At 45.2% G+C, this 20,374-nt stretch overlaps 1 protein-coding gene across 3 annotated transcripts in view; it reads left to right on the top strand.

The window, feature by feature from the left end:
• The first annotated feature begins 237 nt into the window (after positions 1-237).
• The window catches only part of TC2N (tandem C2 domains, nuclear), a 39,441-nt gene continuing 19,304 nt past the window's right edge, over positions 238-20,374 (top strand). Inside the window, exons 1-3 of one of the 3 annotated variants that reach the window (XM_075425839.1) lie at positions 238-348; positions 19,311-19,437; positions 20,081-20,314. In XM_075425839.1, coding sequence (XP_075281954.1) covers positions 19,371-19,437; positions 20,081-20,314 — 301 coding nt within the window. In that variant the 5' untranslated portion in view covers positions 238-348; positions 19,311-19,370. The other 2 variants (XM_075425840.1, XM_075425841.1) reach the window with 2 other exon arrangements.

The following is a 20,374-nucleotide window of genomic DNA, read 5'->3' as shown; positions in this document are numbered from 1 at the left end:
GAGGATAAACATGCCCCTGCGAGCAGCTCTGCCGAGGCGTGGGGGGTCCCGAGTCAGCGGGGAAACTGCCTCTCCGCGCTAGGGACCGGTGAGTCGGCGGTGCGGGAGCACACCCGCAGGGCCGTGCGGGCGGCGAGCCCGGCAGTGCCTGCCGGGGAAGGGCAGGCGGGGGCCGGCGGCTGCCGGGCGGGAGGAGAGGCCTGGGCGGGAGAGGCGGCGAGCGGCCGGGCAGGAGCCGCGGGGCAGGGCGCGGCCCCGGGGCAGGGCAGTCCCGCAGGAGCTGCGGGCAGGAGACGGACGGCGGCAGCCGCGACCTGGCGGAGGGGCGGCCGGGCGCCCTGCCAGCAGGTACCGGGCCGGGGGAGCTGCGCCGGGGCGGGCGGGAGCGGGGAGCGAGGGCCGGACCCGCGCCCGGGGGGCGGCGGCCGCGCTGCCCGCCGACGGCTCTCTGAGGAGAAGGGGGCGGTGGAGCGCGGTGGAGCGCGGCGCAGGCAGCGGCAGGGCGGCAGGTGCGGGCAGGGGCCGCCGGGGAGGCCCAGGGCCGGGCCGGGCCGGGCTGGGGGAGCTGCTCCGGCGGCCGCGGGCAGCCCGAGGCCCCGCGGTGGCGGAGGCCGCAGCGAGGAGACGCGGGAGTCCCCGGCGGGCGGGCCCTCCTCGGCCCCGCGGCGGGTGGCGGTCTGCTCGCCTTGCCGCGTCGGCCGTCGGAAGCGCCAAGCCGGGCTTCGTATTTCCCTCAGAACCATTTGGCTGCCGATCTGCAGCGGCTCTGGGACTCGGGGCACACGCACTGCTCGGCACCGCAGCGGGGGCCGTGCGGGAGAGTGACCGGGAGCAGGGCTGCCCGGGGCGGCTGGCTTCTGTCGGGCTGTCCTGCTGAAGAGACCCCTCCATGAGTATCGCTGACGCGGTGGCATAGAGCGTACCTGCCTGGTGTGTCGATACTTGGAGCGTTTAAACATGAGTGTACAGTGATGCTGTTGTAATTTGTGAGTTAACATTTTCTCACCGTGCATATACGGCGCCTGAGAAAAACCTAATGATCTTTGTATCCACAAGTGTATTTAAACCCCATTGTACTTAAACCACAATGTATTTCTCCTCATGCATACCGATAGGTACATTGAAGGGGACAGCGTGTTTTTAAAGTCAGAATTCGTTAAGTATGTCAGCATATTGACCTACGGGGTTTTTCTAAGTAGGCTAAGACTTGACAGACGAATTCCTCTTGCAGAACATGAATTGCAGAATTACTGGGCAGTCTGTGTTGCCGGTGATGCTGCACATCTGTGGTGTCTTGCCAGCATGCCACAGTGTCAGCGGGGGCTTTGGAGCGAAGAGCTTTCAGTGCCTGGCGTCGGTTTGTTTATGGCTGTACGAGTGGTAGTTTCACAGTGCGCTTCCCAGATTTGGCTCGGGACTATGTTTTCTATCAAGTGACAGACTTTGAGAAATGGAGGCACGTAGAAAAATAGTAACTATATTTAACTCCTACAGAATTAAATCTTCATATAAATTAGGTCCAAGATTAAACTGTACTTAAAAGAGTCTCAAAGTGGTATTGCTGTAAGAAAATGTCCTTGTAAAATACAAATATTCTGTATTAATTAACATCTAAGTATTATCATAGACAAGAAATAACTAATTAGATTACCTTTTCTAGGAATGCTTCAGGTAATTAGAGATATGGTTCAGCCAAAACTCAGAAGGAAGTTGTGAATATAGCTAGACAGAGCTGTACTGGATGAAATTAGCATCAGAAAATACATTATATTTACTGAAGTTATAACCTGCTATATCCAAGCAGACTGTTAAAGCAGCAATCGTGATCATAAGCAGCTTCAAACTGTGCTGTTCAAAAGCCACGGTGTACTTTTTTAATGCATACCATACAGGTGGATTCCTGGGTGCTTCAGATCACTCTGGTTATTAAACAGCAGTCTGAAATAAATATCATCTTAAATTAAGCCGGTCGTGTAACTTCCCTTTGATGTGGAAACATGCCCAGTGTCTCATGTGATTCATTTCTCTAGATGAGCACAGGAAGGTCGGTATCACGGCCATTCCTACAATGTACACTTACAGACAATCCCGCTGTGATTGTGCAGGAAGAGAACTAGATCTCAAGGGACATACGCTGGGCAACAGCTGTCAAGTGCTCGGGCATCTCACTGATCCTGTGGGCACCCGCTCCTCAGAGCTAGGTCCTTGCAGTCCTAACCCTCGGTCTCTGATCTGCGCAGGCTCAGGTTTTTCCCAGTAGTATCCCCTGAATGCATCGAGGTCTGCTGCTTGATGTGCCTTTGGTTTTGACAGTGTTGGTTAGTTAGTGCCCAAGTTGTCCAGGGATCCAGAAGTGAGGTGTTCCTTCACAAGCTGCCCTTGGAGAACGCAAGTGTCTTCAGATTACATATAGATGATCAGGACCACTTAAAAAAACATGCAGGGGAGTATACTGCCATGCTGGTTTGTTGTTTTTTTTCTTATTTTTTCTAGGCTTTGTCGAACTGTTACCCAGATGTAAAGAGCCAAGTTCTGAATTTGCATTTTTCATTTCTGAAGAGAGTGCTAGAGCCATAAAGCTATGTGTTGTTCTGGGCTGGTGGTCTCTGACTCCCTACTTGTAAGACTGTTTCACCTTGCTTTCAATACAGAAATATTCATTAGGTGAGCTGTGATCCTACAACTCAGCAGCTAGGGCATGAATCCATGAGTGGGGAAGTTTGATTTCTAGTCCTTTTGCCAGCTGTGTGTTAAATATTAAAAATATATTTGCAGAATACATGTCATTAAGCAATATTAAATTTCAAGAAAAATATATTTATTATTAAAGTGTCCCTTGATTCTTGCAAATACTTATAAAAATCACACCTACTAAAAATGCTGCACCCAAAGGGTATGTTGGACTCCACAGAAGTCACATCGATTCCACTGCCTTTCCCTGCACTTAATTTAGGTGATGGATCCCCAGGTGATTAAGCCCTCTTTCTTCTTATGCTATGGAAAGAGTGAATGTGGGCAGGATTGTTCAGCCAGTCATGTGTGTGTAGGCTGTTAATTTACAATGTTGGAGAAAAAGCTCAGACTCTGGTCTCTTTTTCTTTGTCCTAATCATTAGGCTCAGTCATTTTACTCGTTAGTTCTGTCACTTGTGTTTCATATCAGCTGGCATGCATTTCAGTTGGCCTCTGTTCATCGTACTCGTAGGTGTTTTAGATTCAGATGTACGTTATGCTCCCCAGGGTTGTGGGTTGGCTGTGAAAAGGGTAGTCCTGCTCTGGCCCCCCATTTTCCCCACTGCACATTCTGACCCCACCTTGTGCAGTCAACCACGGGGGGAGTTGGAAAACTACTTTTTTTTAAAAAAATACCATGTTTGTTTATTTTGGTGGTTAAGTTTTGCATCTAACCAGTGAGCTGAGCCAACTCATTGTGCAGCTGCATGTTTACAAGATCCGAGAGGAGCAGTTGCTGGCAAGGGAGAGCCGCCGAGCTGCCCCTCTGGTAGCAGCCAACCCTTTTGGCAAGGTCAGGACAGGCGGACGCAGCCCCCACGTGTGATGGGCAGAGCCAGAGGACCTGCCTTGGAAGGGCAGCCTCCAGTGGGAAGCCAGACTTTGGCTAGCTTACACCTGCTGTCTTCCTGTGAATCCTACCCGCTTTGGCTTAGACCGCAAGTACCCTCTGACTTTGGTGGAAACATTTATTGAACTTGTTTGCTTGATTAAAATGCTGTTTACTTCATTTAGTGAATTTTGCGTGATGCATATCTTGACCTATTGCTCTCCTCTTCAGACTCTTGTTTAATTTTATGACAAAATGAGTTTGTTTACTCTGAATTGCTGTCTCCCAAGATACCTTAAATCTGGTAAATATTCTCACTCTAGTCTAAGTAGGACAACACCCTATCTCTGTCAGCAGAGAACCTAAAATCTCATCTCTTTCAAGCGAAAGGCAAAGCAGGTTTTGTTGTCACTCTGGTTAGTAATGCTGTTCAGGCTCCATCAGAAAGATTGCTTCTGCAGAGAAAAATTATGTTGATAGTCTTTTGCAGCTGGAATGAATCTTCAGACCTAAACTGAGGAGCCTTATGTGGGAAGAAGTTCAAATCCTGGGTTTGGTTTGAGCTCATCTGTTACATCATATCTCTTACGTTAATACATCAAACCATGCAGTATTAGTGAGGACACCTCTCTTAAGGTTAGTACAAGTGTTTGTTTGCCTGTCATCACAGCTGAAGTTTACATTAATTCAGTGCCAAAAAGAAAATTATGTCAGCAATGTGATGCTTATCTTTCCTGTAAACTGTACCCTGGTGATTTTGTTTTGAAGCTTTGTTTTTCAGTGATCTAGTAACCACATTTAAACTGGAGAAAGCAGATAATTAGGCCCCAAACGAAGGCCCTTGGTGTTTGCGGGGTCTTGTGGTCATTGCAATGAGGTTTGGGTCTGGCCTGAAGAGCAAGTTCTGGAGATACTGCTCTGCCAAATAAACTAGCTTTGAAGTCCAAAAAAGCAATCTAGAGGGACCATGACCCAGTGGCCTCAAAACCTATTAGATACTTAAATTAATTTGGCACCTATGATTTGGAGCCTGGAACCTGAATGTGGGCTTGCATAGGTGAATGCCCAGCTCCCCTGGGTGCCAGGCAAGGCAGGGGTCAGCGTGCCGGGCCCCCAAGCTGCCACGGCCTCGTCAGCAGGAGTGCTTGGGATATGTTAATGCACACATGTAGGGCCTCAGCTTCATCTGAAGCATGGAGAGCTGGAAGGCTGCTTGGCTTGTGTGGGACAGCCTTGTCACCAGAGCTATAGGAGGGTCCTTCCACCTGCAGGAATGCAACCCCTAGCCCCCACCAAGCCCTCCTGCCTCCAGGTCGAGGGGGCTGGATGTGGGCAGATAAAGAGGGGCTAAGAATGGGCTCTCTACGAAATTCAGGCATCCAGTCTGCTGTGTGGGTACGTCTTCTGATGAGGAAAGCACCTGTCGTTATGGAGGGACTCACAGAATCACACAGAATGTTAGGGGTTGGAAGGGACCTCTGGGGATCATCTAGTCCAATGCCCCTGCTGAAGCAGGGTCACCTACAGCAGGCTGCACAGGACCTTGTCCAGGTGGGTCTTGAATATCTCCAGAGGAAGAGAATCCACAGCCCCTCTGGGCAATCTGTTCTAGTGCTCCATCACCCTCATGTTCAGCTGGGACTTCCTATGCTTCAGTTTGTGCCCGTTGGCCCTTGTCTTGTCGCTGGGCAACACTGAAAAGAGTCTGGCCCCATCCTCCTGACACCCACCCTTCAGATATTTAGAAGCACTTACAAGGTCCCCTCTCAACCTTCTATTCTTCAGGCTAATAGAGGTAGGGAGGGTTAGTCAGACCTAGGTCAGAATGAAGTGTACAAGTAGGCTTGAGCTAGCAGTGCTTCTGTGGTTAGCAGCAGACTGGTACAAAAACAAGTTGTGTTTCCTGTTTCTGAGAGATTCATAAAACAGTGTTTAGTACTGATCTTCTAGGTGACAACAAAACATTCTCAAGACCAGTTTCATTTCGCAGTAGAGGGTAACTCAAAACCTTTTAGTTCTGAGTTGGTTGGTGGTTTTTTTCCAGTTTACTTTTGCACAATGGGATCATTGGCCTCTAGACTGGCAACTTTCTGTCAGTCTCCCGTTCTGGTTTTCTGTCTGCTTAGCAGTGACCAGAGTAGCTAAAAAGTCTCCTCCATGAAACCTTGATTAAACACAGAACATTTCCCTGAATCATCCTGGCTTCCGTTCAGCTCAGCAGTACATGTACTTCCAGATCTAGTTTCACCAATGTGTGAAATGGGTCAAAAATCTCTTGTGAAGTGTTGATTTAAACTCACCAGGATAAAAAAACCCCAAATGTTCATGAAGTAGCTGTTGTTCACTTTGTTGTTACACGTATCTGTCCTGAGGAGGAATAGGAAATGGTAAGTTCATGCTGCCAACTTCTGCTCTCAGGACCTCTGTCTTCTCAGAAGAGAGCAGAGCCCCACAGTTGTGGCAGCATTTGGCCAATTATAATTGGGATGTTAGATACTCACATAAAATTGAGACAGTTCTGATTTCTGCTGATTTCTCCCAATGCCTATGCAAAATTCTTTAAAAATACCTCTTTCATGCAGTGTCTGGTTACCACTCACCTGCCTGGGCAACTGCCAACTACTCCAGCCAGTACAGCTCTCTGAGAGGCACTGTTGGGGCTATTGAAGGTGGTTGTGGGCCTCTGGTCTGGGTGGATTTAAAGCAAAAAATAATAAATAGTTGTACCTTATGAAGGTGGAATCCTCTTAGACTTTTATTTTAAAGTGTGTTGTCATAGGTGATTCCCTTCTGAGGGGAACAGAGGGCCCGATCTGCCGACCGGACCCATCCCACAGGGAAGTCTGCTGCCTCCCTGGGGCCCGGGTTAGGGATGTTGCGAAGAAACTCCCTGGTCTGGTGCGGCCTTCTGATTACTACCCCCTCTTGGTAATGCAGGTTGGAGGGGACGAGATAGCAGAAAGAAGTCCCAAGGCCATCAAAAGGGACTTCAGGGCACTGGGGCGACTGGTTGAGGGATCAGGGGCGCAGGTGGTGTTTTCCTCCATCCCATCAGTGGCAGGGAACAGCACTGAAAGGGGCAGGAAAACTCACCTGGTTAACAGGTGGCTCAGGGACTGGTGCCATCGGTCAAATTTTGGCTTCTTTGATCATGGGGAGGTGTACACAGCACCGGGCCTGCTGGCGACAAGTGGAACTCAGCTATCACAAAGGGGAAAAAGAATTCTTGGCCACGAGCTGGCGGGGCTCATTGAGAGGGCTTTAAACTAGGTTCGAAGGGGGAAGGGGATATTGCCCAGCTCACTAGGGATGAGCCTAGGCTTGGAGTGCCAAGGCCAGGGGTGAGATTGACAGCCCAGCTCAAGTGTGTTTACACCAATGCACGTAGCATGGGCAATAAACAGGAGGAGCTGGAAGCCATTATACAGCAGGATGGCTACGACTTGGTCGCCATCACAGAAACATGGTGGGACAACTCGCATGACTGGCATGCTGTCATAGATGGCTACAGACTCTTTAGGAAAGACAGACCAACAAGGAGAGGAGGGGGAGTTGCTCTATATGTGAGGGAGCAAGTAGAATGCATTGAGCTTGGCCTGGGGGCAAATGAGGAACGAGTTGAAAGCTTGTGGGTTAGAATTAAGGGACCGGCTCACACGGGTGACATTACGGTGGGTGTATACTACAGGCCACCTGACCAGGAGGAGGAGGTTGATGAGGCCTTCTACAGGCAGCTGCAAGCAGCCTCACAGTCACAGGCCCTGGTTCTCATGGGGGACTTCAACCACCCTGACATCAGCTGGGAAGACCATACAGCTAGGCAGGCGCAATCCAGGAGGTTCCTACAGAGCATCGATGATAACTTTCTGATGCAAGTGGTGGAGGAACCAACAAGGAAAGGCGCGCTGCTGGACCTCGTGTTAACAAACAAGGAGTGACTGGTGGAGGATGTGAAGGTTGCAGGTAGACTCGGCTGCAGTGACCATGAAATGGTTGAGTTCAGGATCCTGCGTGGAGGAAGCAGGGCGATAAGCAGGATCAAAACCCAGGACCTCAGGAGGGCTGACTTTGCCCTCTTCAAGGAGCTACTGGGAGGAATCCCGTGGGCCAGGGCTCTCGAAGGCAGGGGGGTCCATGAGTGCTGGTCGCTCTTTAAACAACACTTCTTCCATGCACAGAAGCAATGCATCCCCCTGAGAAAGAAATCGAGCAAAGGAGGCAGGAGACCTGCATGGTTAAACAAGGAGCTTTTAGCGGAGATCAGGCAGAAAAGGTCCATGGAATGTGGAAAGAGGGACAGGCCACTTGGGAAGCGTACAGAAACGTGGTGAGAGCATGCAGGGATGCGACAAGGAAGGCCAAGGCTCACCTGGAATTGAAGCTGGCAAGGGATGTCAAAAACAACAAGAAGGGCTTCTTCAACTACATCAGCAGCAAAAGGAAGGCTAGGGACAACGTGGGGCCGCTGCTGAATGAGGCGGGTGTCCTGGTGACGGAGGATGCGGAGAAGGCAGAGCTAATGAATGCCTTCTTTGCTTCAGTCTTCAGTGCTAAGACTGGCCCTCAGGAATCCCAGGTCCCGGAGGTAAGAGAAGAAGCCTACAGAGAGGACGACTTTCCCTTGGTCGAGCAGGACTGTGTGAAGGATTGCTTAAGCGATCTGGATGTCCACAAATCCATGGACCCCGATGGAATGCACCCACGAGTGCTGAGGGAGCTGGCGGATGTCATTGCTGAGCCACTCTCCATCATCTTTGAGAGGTCCTGGAGGACAGGAGAGGTGCCCGAGGACTGGAGAAAGGGCAATGTCACTCCAATCTTCAAAAAGGGCAAGAAGGAGGACCCAGGGAACTACAGGCCGGTCAGCCTCACCTCCATCCCGGGAAAGGTGATGGAGCAGCTTATCCTGGAGGCCATCATGAAGCAAGTGGAAGAAAAGAAGGTTATCAGGAGTAGTCAGCATGGATTCACCAAAGGGAAATCATGCCTGACCAATCTGATAGCTTTCTACGATGACATGACTGGCTGGGTAGACGAAGGGAGAGCCGTGGATGTTGTCTACCTCGACTTCAGCAAGGCTTTCGACACAGTCTCCCATGATATCCTCCTAGGGAAGCTGAGGAAGTGTGGGCTGGATGAGTGGTCGGTGAAGTGGATAGAGAACTGGCTGAATGGCAGAACTCAGAGGGTTGTCATCAGCGGCGCTGAGTCTAGTTGGAGGCTGGTGACAAGTGGTGTCCCTCAGGGGTCAGTACTGGGCCCAGTCTTGTTTAACTTCTTCATCAACGACCTGGATGAAGAGTTAGAATGTACCCTCAGCAAGTTTGCTGACGACACCAAACTGGGAGTTGTGGTAGATACACCAGAAGGCTGTGCTGCCATTCAGCGTGACCTGGATAGGCTGGAAAGCTGGGCAGAGAGGAACCTGATGAGGTTCAACAAGGGCAAGTGCAGGGTCCTGCACCTGGGGAGGAACAACCTCATGCACCAGTACAGGCTTGGGGTGGACCTGCTGGAGAGCAGCTCTGCGGAGAGGGACCTGGGCGTCCTGGTGGACGACAGGTTAACCATGAGCCAGCAGTGTGCCCTGGCTGCCAAGAAAGCTAATGGGATCCCGAGGTGCATCAAGAAGAGTGTGGCCAGCAGGACGAGGGAGGTTCTCCTTCCCCTCTACACTGCCCTGGTGAGGCCTCATCTGGAGTACTGTGTCAAGTTCTGGGCTCCCCAGTTCAAGAAAGATGAAGAGCTACTGGAGAGAGTCCAGCAGAGGGCTACGAGGATGGTGAGGGGACTGGAGCATCTCCCCTACGAGGAGAGGTTGAGGGAACTGGGCTTGTTCAACCTGAAGAAGAGAAGGCTGCGAGGGGACCTTATAAATGCCTACAAATATCTGAAGGGTGGGTGTCAGGAGGATGGGGCCAAACTCTTTTCAGTGGTGCCCAGTGACAGGACAAGGGGCAATGGGCACAAACTGAGGCACAGGAAGTTCCGTCTGAACATGAGGAAGAACTTCTTCCCTCTGAGGGTGACGGAGCACTGGAACAGGCTGCCCAGGGAGGTTGTGGAGTCTCCTTCTCTGGAGATATTCAAGACCCGCCTGGACAAGGTCCTGTGCAGCCTGCTGTAGGTGACCCTGCTTCGGCAGGAGGGTTGGACTAGATGACCCACAGAGGTCCCTTCCAACCCCTACTATTCTGTGATTCTGTGATTCTGTGTTTAGGCAGCTTCCTGAGCTCAGTGCACATGCCCTGCAGAGCCATACTCCCAATCTGTTTGGGATTTGAATCAATTAAGATCAATTCCCATTTCCTGTTCTCGAGTCATTCATTTAATCCTTTTTCATATATGAGATGTACTGCAGTCACCTGTTTCCTTTCTTAATCTTAGCCATAGTCTTTTAGCCTTTATTTATACAACTTTCCTTCCTCTCACCACAATGCTCTAACTGGTTATAGAGTGATAGTGTGGAGCAGAACTGCCGAACAGGGAATCCTCATCCTGTGGAAACTCCATAATTTAAAGTTTTTTGTTTTCATCATGAAACAGGATAATAATGATATGTAAAATAGCTATTAAATAATTAGTTTAAAATAACTAATAAAAAACTGCTTCACCTAAAACAAAGCAGTAGCTGTGCGTATGCACATATATATATATATAAAGAAATATTCCATCTTGACTCTTGTAGGTCAACAGGTTTCCCTTAGAATAGTTTTAAAGGTAATGAAACTATATTTTTGCATGCAAAACTGTTTGGGTTTTCTTCTTTTTTCATATATACAGCAGGAGCTATTTTTCATTAGCTGTCTGGATATTATAAGTGTATCCATGTGTTTTTGGTGTGGCCCTGTGGTCATGGCAGAGGCTGAGGAGTCCCAGATGTCACTCACTGCTCTCTTTCAGTGTTGCACTGAGTTGATTTCCAACGGCCATCTTTTCAAAGCTACACATGTTCAGCCATGTTAGGGAACTCCACTGCACAGACAGATGCTCTTGCCTAAAATACCTTCTTCTTGGCTGTCCTGTTGAAAAATGCATCCAGATGTTTCCAGTTCTCTTTGGTATCAGGGCTATAGAGGGACTGCTGACAGTTCTATTTTTGTGGCTTCCTGGCATTACTGCAAAAGGAGAAAAAATTGGATTAAAACCTGACACAGAATACATAAAGAAAGTCTTAATTTTTAAGTTAGGTTATAAAGTAACCATTGGTGATTATCATGATTTTCTCCTAATCTGCTTAGAGCGAAGGACTTATGTTGAATTCTTTCCACGTTCTCATCAAAAGCCAAGTTCTTTTTACAGAGATTTTGGTCTCTTAAGTTTTCTTTTCTGGTGTCCTGACTTCAACTCTTGCTTTGTTGTTTTCCATCTGAGTCCAAAGTAATCTGCAGTCCAACTACATGGATTTATTCTTTTGTGTTTACTGCCCCAATACATACCATATTGTACATCCTTGTCCAAGTCAGTGAATTTATCTACAGTTCACAGGAACAGTGTTGTCAGTTCAAGTAATTGGATAAATTGGTTACTTGCCTAATGCAGCATTAGGAAGAAACACTCTATCAACTTTTACAGCCGAGAGCATAGGGGATTCAGCATATTAAATACCCAAGTTTTAAGCTTTATCATGGGATAGATTTATAATGTTCCCTTCTTAATTCAAATATAAATCTCGCATGAGAAAAATTGGCTCAGATTTATGAAAATTGTTCTTTTGGCCCTTGTAAGTGATATTATTAATCTTCTGCATACTGGGGCAGGCCTGGATTAAGTCTGCATTTAAGGGCTGCAGGTGCAAGGCTATAATGCTAAGCCAGAGCCAGGGTGTCCCTGGGGGCAGTGTCGGGACGACATTGGATCGTGTACTCGTGCCAGGGCTTGTTCCCCTTCTCCAAGGGGTGCCTTGAAAGCAGAGGCTGTTCTTCCTGTAGCACGATAGCTCAAGCACACACACCTGCTCAGCTTTATTTTTCTTCAGGGAAGTAGGCAATAGAAATCAGTTCATCTTTGTGACAAACTCTGTCTGGTGGTCTGTGCCTGGGCTGCGTGTGCAGATGCGCTGAAAGCCGTTTGGCCTCCTCCAGTCTGGAGGAGCTCTGGGAAGAGGCAGCTGCTGAGCTGAAGGAGACCACAGCGAGATTGCACAAGGGCTCTTTCTGTAGGGTTCAGCTCAGGGCCTGCACAAAGGGAGACATATATTAGATCATCTTCGTCTGGGCAGAGAAGCTAGCAGGAGAAGGGAAAGTTGCAGTGGGACGCAGCATGGTCTCTCACAACTGCGTGTAGGAAGATGTGGCTGTTCCAGCCAAAGCTTCTGCCCTGATTCAGTTAGAGCTAGACCACCTCGGCAGGAGAACATGTAAAGCAGCTCATGGGATCATAGTGAGCTCTGCTTTTACTGCTATGACAACAGCTCAGCTAAGATTTGACTTCCAAGGTGGTTTTCTTTGCCTCAGGAGAAGCCTGCTAAAGCTGAATAAGTAATATTTTTGCACAGTTATCACATCCCAGCTGATAGCAGTGAAGTATTGAGCACTCCAGCTGATTACAAGGGTTTTAAACTTTCTGTACAACTGTTATCGCTAGGAGACCCCAGCAAACAACATCTTATCTGAATGCTACGGCAAGTCAGCAGAGACTGGAGATGCTCTCTGCACGCTCCCATCCTCCTCCTCCACTTGCTCAGAATACAGTCGGGAGGATGCAGAGGCAATGGTGGACCAGTAACAGTTTGGGATCTCAATACGGTACTGTGGGAATGACAGCAATCTTGTCCTTACAAATATTAATTAATGAAGTATATTCTCACCTTATATTACCACGTGACATTGCAGAGTCTGAGGTGCATAGTTCAATTGTGATATCAGCCTGAATAAACCTGGTCAGAGACGCGGGATAATGTTTTGAGAACTATACAAACCAGACTTGAATGGTGTAAAACTTCCAGGTTTAGACTTGTCTACATGGCTCCCTTTGGTCTAATTTGCTTACTAAAGAGAAATATAAGAGAAGGTTAGATCCTAATCTTTTAAGATCTGAATGAAAAATAGAGATACTACTGGTAATTAACACTCTTAATATAGCAAAGGCATAAAAACTGGGAAAAAAACCTGGAAATAGAATTAAAATATTAACAGTGAAGGTGATTAGCTATTGGAATGTTCTCTGAAATAAAACCCAAGTGTCTTCCTGTTTAAGTTGCTCAGTGAAGTGCAGGAGTAACTGGTTGAAATCCAGCGGTGTCAGTAACTGAGGAGGATGGGACAAGGGTGCATAATGGGGCTTTTGGCCTTCAAAAGTGAGATTCTGCTTTAGCAAACTGTGAGTGAATGAGAGAAGTTTGCAGGACAGGACCGTGCCGGTTCGGCCCCATGGTCCCTTCGGTTCAGTTTCCTGTTTCTGGGATCGGCGAGAGGAACCCGTGACCCTTCTCCAACGGGCAGTTGTGCCATCATTGACCCGTGTGGGAAGGTGCTTCCTGCACCTAGGCAGTTAGTGGTTTGTTTGCGTCATGGAGCATGACATTTTTCCCAGCGACTTTTTACCGTCTATTTCTGTTACCAGGTTTAATTGTGTAACTGCTCAAATAATGCCACTAGGCTCTTTGCCCCAGGAAAGCTGTGCAACAGTCCATCATAAAATCCCCATCATCTAAACTAAGTTAATGATGCATAGTCTTTTTTGTTCAGTTTTGAATAAGTAATTACACTTTTTCTTCGTTTATTTGCTGTACTGGGAGAGCTTTGCATCTATTCATTATGTTTCTGTCGAACTGTTTGTAAGATGTCTGTCACAAGAATGCCTTTCCAACTCTGTCCTTCAAAAGCTTTCTCCTAACTGCTCTTTTTCTGTTGTGTTATTTCAGCATCTGCTTTGTGATCCACTGCTTTCAGGATGAAATCCCTTTTTCTTTCGAGGCACAAAAGAAAGGAAAGCCTTAATTTTCTTCATTGCCTTGGACGGCAAAAGAACTGGAATAATCTCTGTGTGCAAATTCCCAGAACTTTTCATGCTTTTCCCAGAGCTGCGCGTACAAGCAGAGAAGGCAGATGCATGTACACACCCACAAGTTACTGCAGATATCACTGTTGCGAGGTTGTCCTGAAACAGGCATAGATACGAGCCCTTTATCATGCACCTGGTAGGTGTGTGTTGGCATGACACTTTTTGTTTCCTTTTTCTTTTTCCTCTTCCTCCGACAACCTACTACTGCCTAGGTTTATAATGAATAGGAACAAAAGCTTGTGTCCTGTCGCTTCACATGCTCAGACCCACTTGAAGTGCCTCTCTCTCCTGTGTGTATGGTACAAATCAGACCTGCCTACAGTCCACCCCAAAATAGGACTTTTTTTTAAACTGTGGACTTTATGTTTTTGGCAAGTGTATGCCCGTGCATGGCAGTGTGTGTATAGGTGGGTGCACATGCTGTCCTTGCTGCTACAGTAGCGATGTACCTAGAGGGAAATCTCTCAAAACCGTTTAAGCTGTTTTACTGGTGTTCACCGGTTTCGAGGTGCAATGGCCACAAGCCGCCCCTCTTCAGATGAAGAGCTGCGCTCAGGCCAGTGCACAGCTCCTAGACACTGTCCCCCAGAAACAAAACTACGAACTAGCTGGCCGTGGAAGTTAAACCTTTTGCAGTATTTACACTGTCAGAAGAGAGTCCAGCTGACCTGCAGCAGAAGCAGCTTTTGCTGTGCTGTGATTTTGTTAATCATCTGGAGATCTACAGTTATGCTGTTTGATTTGTATGACTGGGATTGACTACGTCCCCTGGATCTGAAAGGCAGAAAGGCACAGAGGTAACATAAATGTAGTGTTTGGCAGAGGTGTGAACCAGCAAGCTTGAGCTCGCTTTCTCCACAGGGCAGATCCTCAGATGTTGCATGGCTCCACTGGGGCTACTGGAGCTGTAGACACTTATGTCATTCAAGGATCTGTCCCAAATGCTTAATAACAACAGGTCATCCCTGTTTCCGGATATTTTCTTTTACACTTCCCACTTTGTAAGGACTTGCTGCTACTGGAAATTTTGCCCTGGTGTGTTTCTGGAACACAGATCTGCGAATGTGTTTTATACATTTATGGCTGGCAATAAATCTCATACCATTTGGAACCTCTGGTTTAGCCAGCTTTCCCAGTTTGAGATCAGCTATTTCACCTTTGTGTCTATTGCGTAGTTTTAAATGTGTTACCTGATCAACTCCTACAGAGCTGTACTGTGACTAAATGCAGTAAAATACATCGGCAGCCTGCAAACTTGTTGCAAACCACACCCTTTCATCATAAGGCAGCAAAGGCCTGACATTTCTTTTCAGACAGCTTTCAGTTTTTAATATTTAATATTGTGATCATACGTTTTCTATCATGTTCTTTTTATTTAATGAGTTGTTGAAAATATTTACTTTCTTCTCCAAACATCTCTGTCTTGTAATCATTCTGGAGGCATCTGGAACTGAAGTCTTTGATACTCTGTTTATCTGATTTTAGTCCATTCAAAATTTTTATCAGAGAAATCTGGAAGTCATTAAGATAATTTATGTTCTCCATCTAAACCCATTAAAATAGCAATGATTGTAATTCTCTAGGCTCTGTGTATGCGTGTGGTTGTTTTCTAAACTTTGTTGCTTCCAGGATGTTCTAATAACCTTGGCTCTCCTTCTGCCTTAGTGTGGAAGGACTATTGCTGAGTTAAATTTGATTATCTTACTTTGGCTTGATACTGGGGAGAGAGAAGTGAAAAAGCTTACTGAAATCCATGGAAAACAGCAAGAAAGAGAGAGAATTTGAGACAGAGTGACAAGATCTGGGTTCACTTCCCTCTTCTGCTGCAGGTGATTCGATTTCTCTGTCTCACAGTTTTTGTCTGAAAGTCAGGGATAGTTCTTCTTTTCCTCCAGTCTTTTTCTCAGTCTCATACCTCCAAAATGGAGGATGTCTTCAATACATGCATAATGCCCAAGAAAAACTGACCCCAAAACTTAGCAACAGTATCAAGGAGTCCCAGCTTCCTGTTAAGATGGGTGACATTGCTGGGAGGTCAGTACTTCTTTGGAATTTGGTGGCGCACCTAACTAATGTCTCTGTGGTTCAGGTTTATTTGGTAAATGTATTCCCAGACAAATGCATGTTAATACAACCTTTTAACAACTGTTAAATGACATACTGAGGATTTTTGGGTAGCTGACACCAGCAGAAGGTTCTGGCATGTGGGAAAAGTTTAACCTTTGATAGAAATGTCAACTTCTGTCGAGATCATGAAATGCTTCATCTTCTGCAAGATTTTTGTTTGTTTTCTGCTAATATAATATACAACAGAGCCTACTAGTTTTCTGTCTGTCTCACGTGGTTAAGACAAAACTTTTGCATGAAGTGAAAGTTGTATACCTAACCATAGGCAACTTGGGAGCTACAGATACGAGAAAATAAATGAACTGGAAGCCAATCCATGTAATTTACTGCCAGGATTGCTCTTCTGAACTAAAACAAAACCCCAAATGTATTTATCTCTGTAGCTTAATTAAGTGAATTAAAACTTTAGAAAGTAATTGAGACCATTCATCTTGTGATTTCATGAAGAAAGCAAAGTGCTCTAAGCAGAATGAGGAAGCACTGATCTGTCCCTCAGCAAATGCTGTCATGTTTTTGTAATGTGGCTGTGGTAGAAGTCTAGGAACACAAGCGCAAGTTTTGTCACTGAAACCATTTCATTTCTAAGCTTTAAAAAAGTGTAAACAGTGTTCTAGTATCTTACTCTTGGAGCTTTCTTTTCAAAATACTGTGTTTAAGCTGAAACTGAATTGGAAACCCTAAGCTATGTGTCTATATACTTTGGCATTGGCTACTGATATTACCTTGCCTACAAAACAGTAATCTGTAAATAGTGTACTCTCTTCTGTACAATAGGCAGTGCTGAATTGCTTTATATTTGTCTTCAGGTAGAAAAAAAAAATGTATGAATGTTTGCATATTGATAAATGGGGAAAAAAGATGATAGTCAAAGACTATCACAGGTTACTTGGTCTTACTGTGAAAAAAAGGTCTTTTTCTAATGATAGAAGGACAAAAGATGTAGAATTGCATTATTACTGTTCTATCCTCAAAACCTGTATGTAGCCCTTTCTTTCTAGGTAAGGCACTCAACCCCATGATGGAAAGGCAACTGCTTGTGACAGACAATTTACATTTGTTTCTTTGCTCACGTTAATGGTTCCAAATAAACAATTCTGGGTAAAGAAATTACTACCATGAACTGAATTTTCTCTGATGCAGAAAAACTAATTTTTCCACTTTATGTAGCTGGAAAGCAGGGCAGTTACTAACATTATGGTTTCTTCACCAGCAGTAGCGAATAAATTCAATCTGGATATTTTGAGATAAAAGACGCTCTTGCCTGCTCAAGCTGCCACTGAGGCTTAGATGCAGTTGTTGCAAAGCTTCGAGCAAACGAAGCAGCTGTTTCAGCCCAGTTTAAACATGATGAACAAGAGTAAAGCATATTAACTCCAGCTGTGTACTGATAACAGCTGGGAAGGAAAATCACTGCAAGGGAGCCTTCAAGTAAACTTTGATTTCTAGCAGGCTTAGCTATCATGAGCACTGCCAAGGGAAGAGCAGTGGTGAAAATTTGATCCTTAGAAATGTGAAGAATTTAATGAGAAATTTGCATCCCTCTTTTTGTACTTCCATAAAGATGCAGAGCAGGTTCTGGAGTCAGTGGTGTCACCTCTGTAGATTTTCAATGCAGATCTCATATTGCACTTACACTCATGGGCAATTTTGAGATCAGGACAAGTTCCAAATGATGGATTCTGTGCAAAGTAATGTTGTTCCTTTTAAAGCAAGATGTTGCACCCCTGCCCTGTCTGGTTAGAGACTATGCTGTAATCTCTTCAGTAGCATTCTCTTTTCCAGAATAATGTGTGCCAGTATTTGGGCTATTTCTGAGGGGTCACTTGCATTTTGTTCATTTTGGTCTAATAAACACAAAGACCAGTATTAAATTAGAGATAATAATTAATGTCGCTTAATGGTAAAACCAGCAAAAACTCTTCAGAGAAATTATATTAAACCAAATTAGTTTACAATCCCTTAGGACCTTGTTGCAGTAGAACAATGGTTTACTTAGGTTTAAGTCTAATGGAAATATATTTTAAGAATTTCCTTCTAATCAGTAGTCAGTGATAGCTCATGATTAAGCATAATTGTGGAACGGCTATGCAGTTCTAGTAATAAACCTTTATTGTATTTCACACTAGTATTTTAAAGATAACAAGTTCAAGGCTTCCTCATGCAGCCACGTGCTCTCAGTGACTTTGCAAAACCCCTAAGTTAAAACATAAATAGCGGTGCTGAGGTACTGTAGAGCGTAAAAGAGCAGATCAGTAAGTATATGCTGAGTTTGGTCAGCATTGCAAATTGATACATCTATTGATAACTTTCAGTTGCACCCTAGCCATGGAAATACATAATGTTAAGACAAGAAAGCACAGGTCTGCTAAGTTAGATGACATGTCTGTAGCTTAATAGCTCCACTAGGCATCCATCAGAATTTCGAGGGGCTTTTAATGAAAGAAAAGTTTTGGGGGATATTAGTGTTACTTGCACAGTATTTGTGTGTAGCTGTCTTTGAATGTGCATACGAAGAAAATGACGGCACTGTTCAAGCTGCAGGTGGGAATGGCCAGCACAGAAGCTTTCAGCAATTTCTTGCAATTGAGATAACTGAGCAAATGTGTCCATTTTTGTGCAATTGTCGTCTCCTGTCTGTGCCTTCCCCCTTTCTCTTGCTTGTTGTCTTCCCCATCCCTTCAGCTTATGTTCATGTTCTGTTTGGTGTCTTCTAACCTCTGTGGAATTGCAGTCATGTCTTGGGTATGTTCTACAAAGAACCTTGTGTCCTTTAGGTACGTGTAAAAGGACTAGACTTAGACAGCTAAAGTTTTGGACAGGAGGCAATGCAGCTGTTTGTGCCCCTCTGAAAAGAGAACATAAGAATATGAATAAAGACATTTAAATGAGGCCAGTTAGTATTGTCATAAAGTTCTTTTAATGTTAACCAGCTGTTATAGACTTGTTCTCATTCTTTAGTAGATTACATGCCTCTTATTTTGCTGGAAGTCAGTGCTCTCTATTTCTGTATGCATAGCAGACAATTACATAATAAAACAGGTCTTCAGTTTCATGTGTATGCAATTATGAGAAAGCAGTAGTTCCTCAAAGGAGGCAATTTTGGCATCATTCGTAAAGAGTGTTTTCAAATGTAAAGTATGGAGTATATTGAGTGAAAAATGTAAACGCGTATGGATGTATGTGAAAAAAGTACATGAGTGAAAGAGGATAGGAGAAACATGAACAAGGGAAATGGAATAAAAAACAGATCTTGCAAATGACTTGACAAGACCACATCAAAACAGCTGTAAAGCTGAGTAAACTGCAAAGCCCAGTGGCACACACAAACATGAGAATTTTAGTGTTCCTGAAAGACAGAGACTTATCTGAGTGGGTCACTGAAAGTACTTGGGTGCTGTATGTTAAAGTAATTTTCTCTTTCCCTGTGCTTTTATATAAAAAATAATTTGTCTCAGTGAGAGAAATCTGATGGTTCTGATCCTTTTATGACTGAAGTAACTTTCTCATTGACCCTGGGACTGTGTCCAATAAGCAATCACGTATTAAATAATTGATAATACTGCATTTTAATTTCATTTATTCCCATCTAATGCGGTTTCTTTTATTGTATTTTTCAGGTTTGATAGCTACACTGGATCTTTGATTGTGGTCTCTTCTAAATTGCAACACTGAAAACAATGGCAACAGAATGTATAAAAAAATGCTGTAAATGGTGTTTCTGCCCAGAAAAAGAAAAAAATGATCGTGAGTTCTGACCTAACGACATCGACTAAGGGTTTTGCTGTTCTGGCTTCACTAATGATGATATTTCCCATTAATAAAATGACTGTCACTCCTGAGAAACTTAAATTCTTTTACAACATCCAAGATTCTTTCCATACCTCCACTTCGAGATTGAACCACATGCTTGTTAGTGTTGTGAATTGGAATTGGAACTGAAAAATAACACTTGTCTGAAGTCTGCTCCTTGCAGCCTGGAATGCTGTCCAAAAAAGCCAACTTTTTTACCCAAGGTTGTGTAAAGGCCTTGTATCTTTCAGACTCTTAAGAGTGAACACTTTTCTGTGGATTTTCTGTTAGGATTTTCTTTGGTATCTTAGTTTTTTGAAGAACTCTTCTATGACACAAGTGTACCTCTTGTAAAAATTTACTTAAGAGCAAGGTTAGCTATAAATATAGAGATTGGGCAACAAAAAGTTTGGATCAGTTCATGAGGATGAATATCTTTTCCAGGTGCTAGTCCTGAATGCTGGTAAAACTGAATACAAGCAGCCATTAAATAATGTATCAAGCACAGATCCTATTAAATAAAAGAGATCTGTTCATAGTATTGTTCAAAACTTAATGCACATGTGGACTGTCTGTTTTTCTTGCTCTTTATTTTTAGCAGTTTCCATGGTGCAGGAATCTGAAGCAGTAGCCGCAAGCAAGCCAACTATTGTAGAGAAGCCTCCATTGTCTTCTGTGTCAGTGAAGCCTCAAGTTGGCTGTTCAGAGGATTATCTGCTTTCTAAACTGCCCCTGGATGGTCAGGAGGTACCATTTGTGGTCCCTCCATTCAAATTGGCTTATGTACAGCCGAAGAACCTTCCTAGTATCTCACATGCTGGAGGGATTCAAGGTAAAACATAAACAGCATTGCTGAAACAGTTGTTCAGCTTCTGCTGCTCCTTGAAAGTTG

Source organism: Opisthocomus hoazin, chromosome 7, assembly GCF_030867145.1.
Source record: "Opisthocomus hoazin isolate bOpiHoa1 chromosome 7, bOpiHoa1.hap1, whole genome shotgun sequence".
NCBI lineage: Eukaryota > Metazoa > Chordata > Aves > Opisthocomiformes > Opisthocomidae > Opisthocomus > Opisthocomus hoazin.
This window is presented reverse-complemented; position numbering and strand designations above follow the sequence as displayed.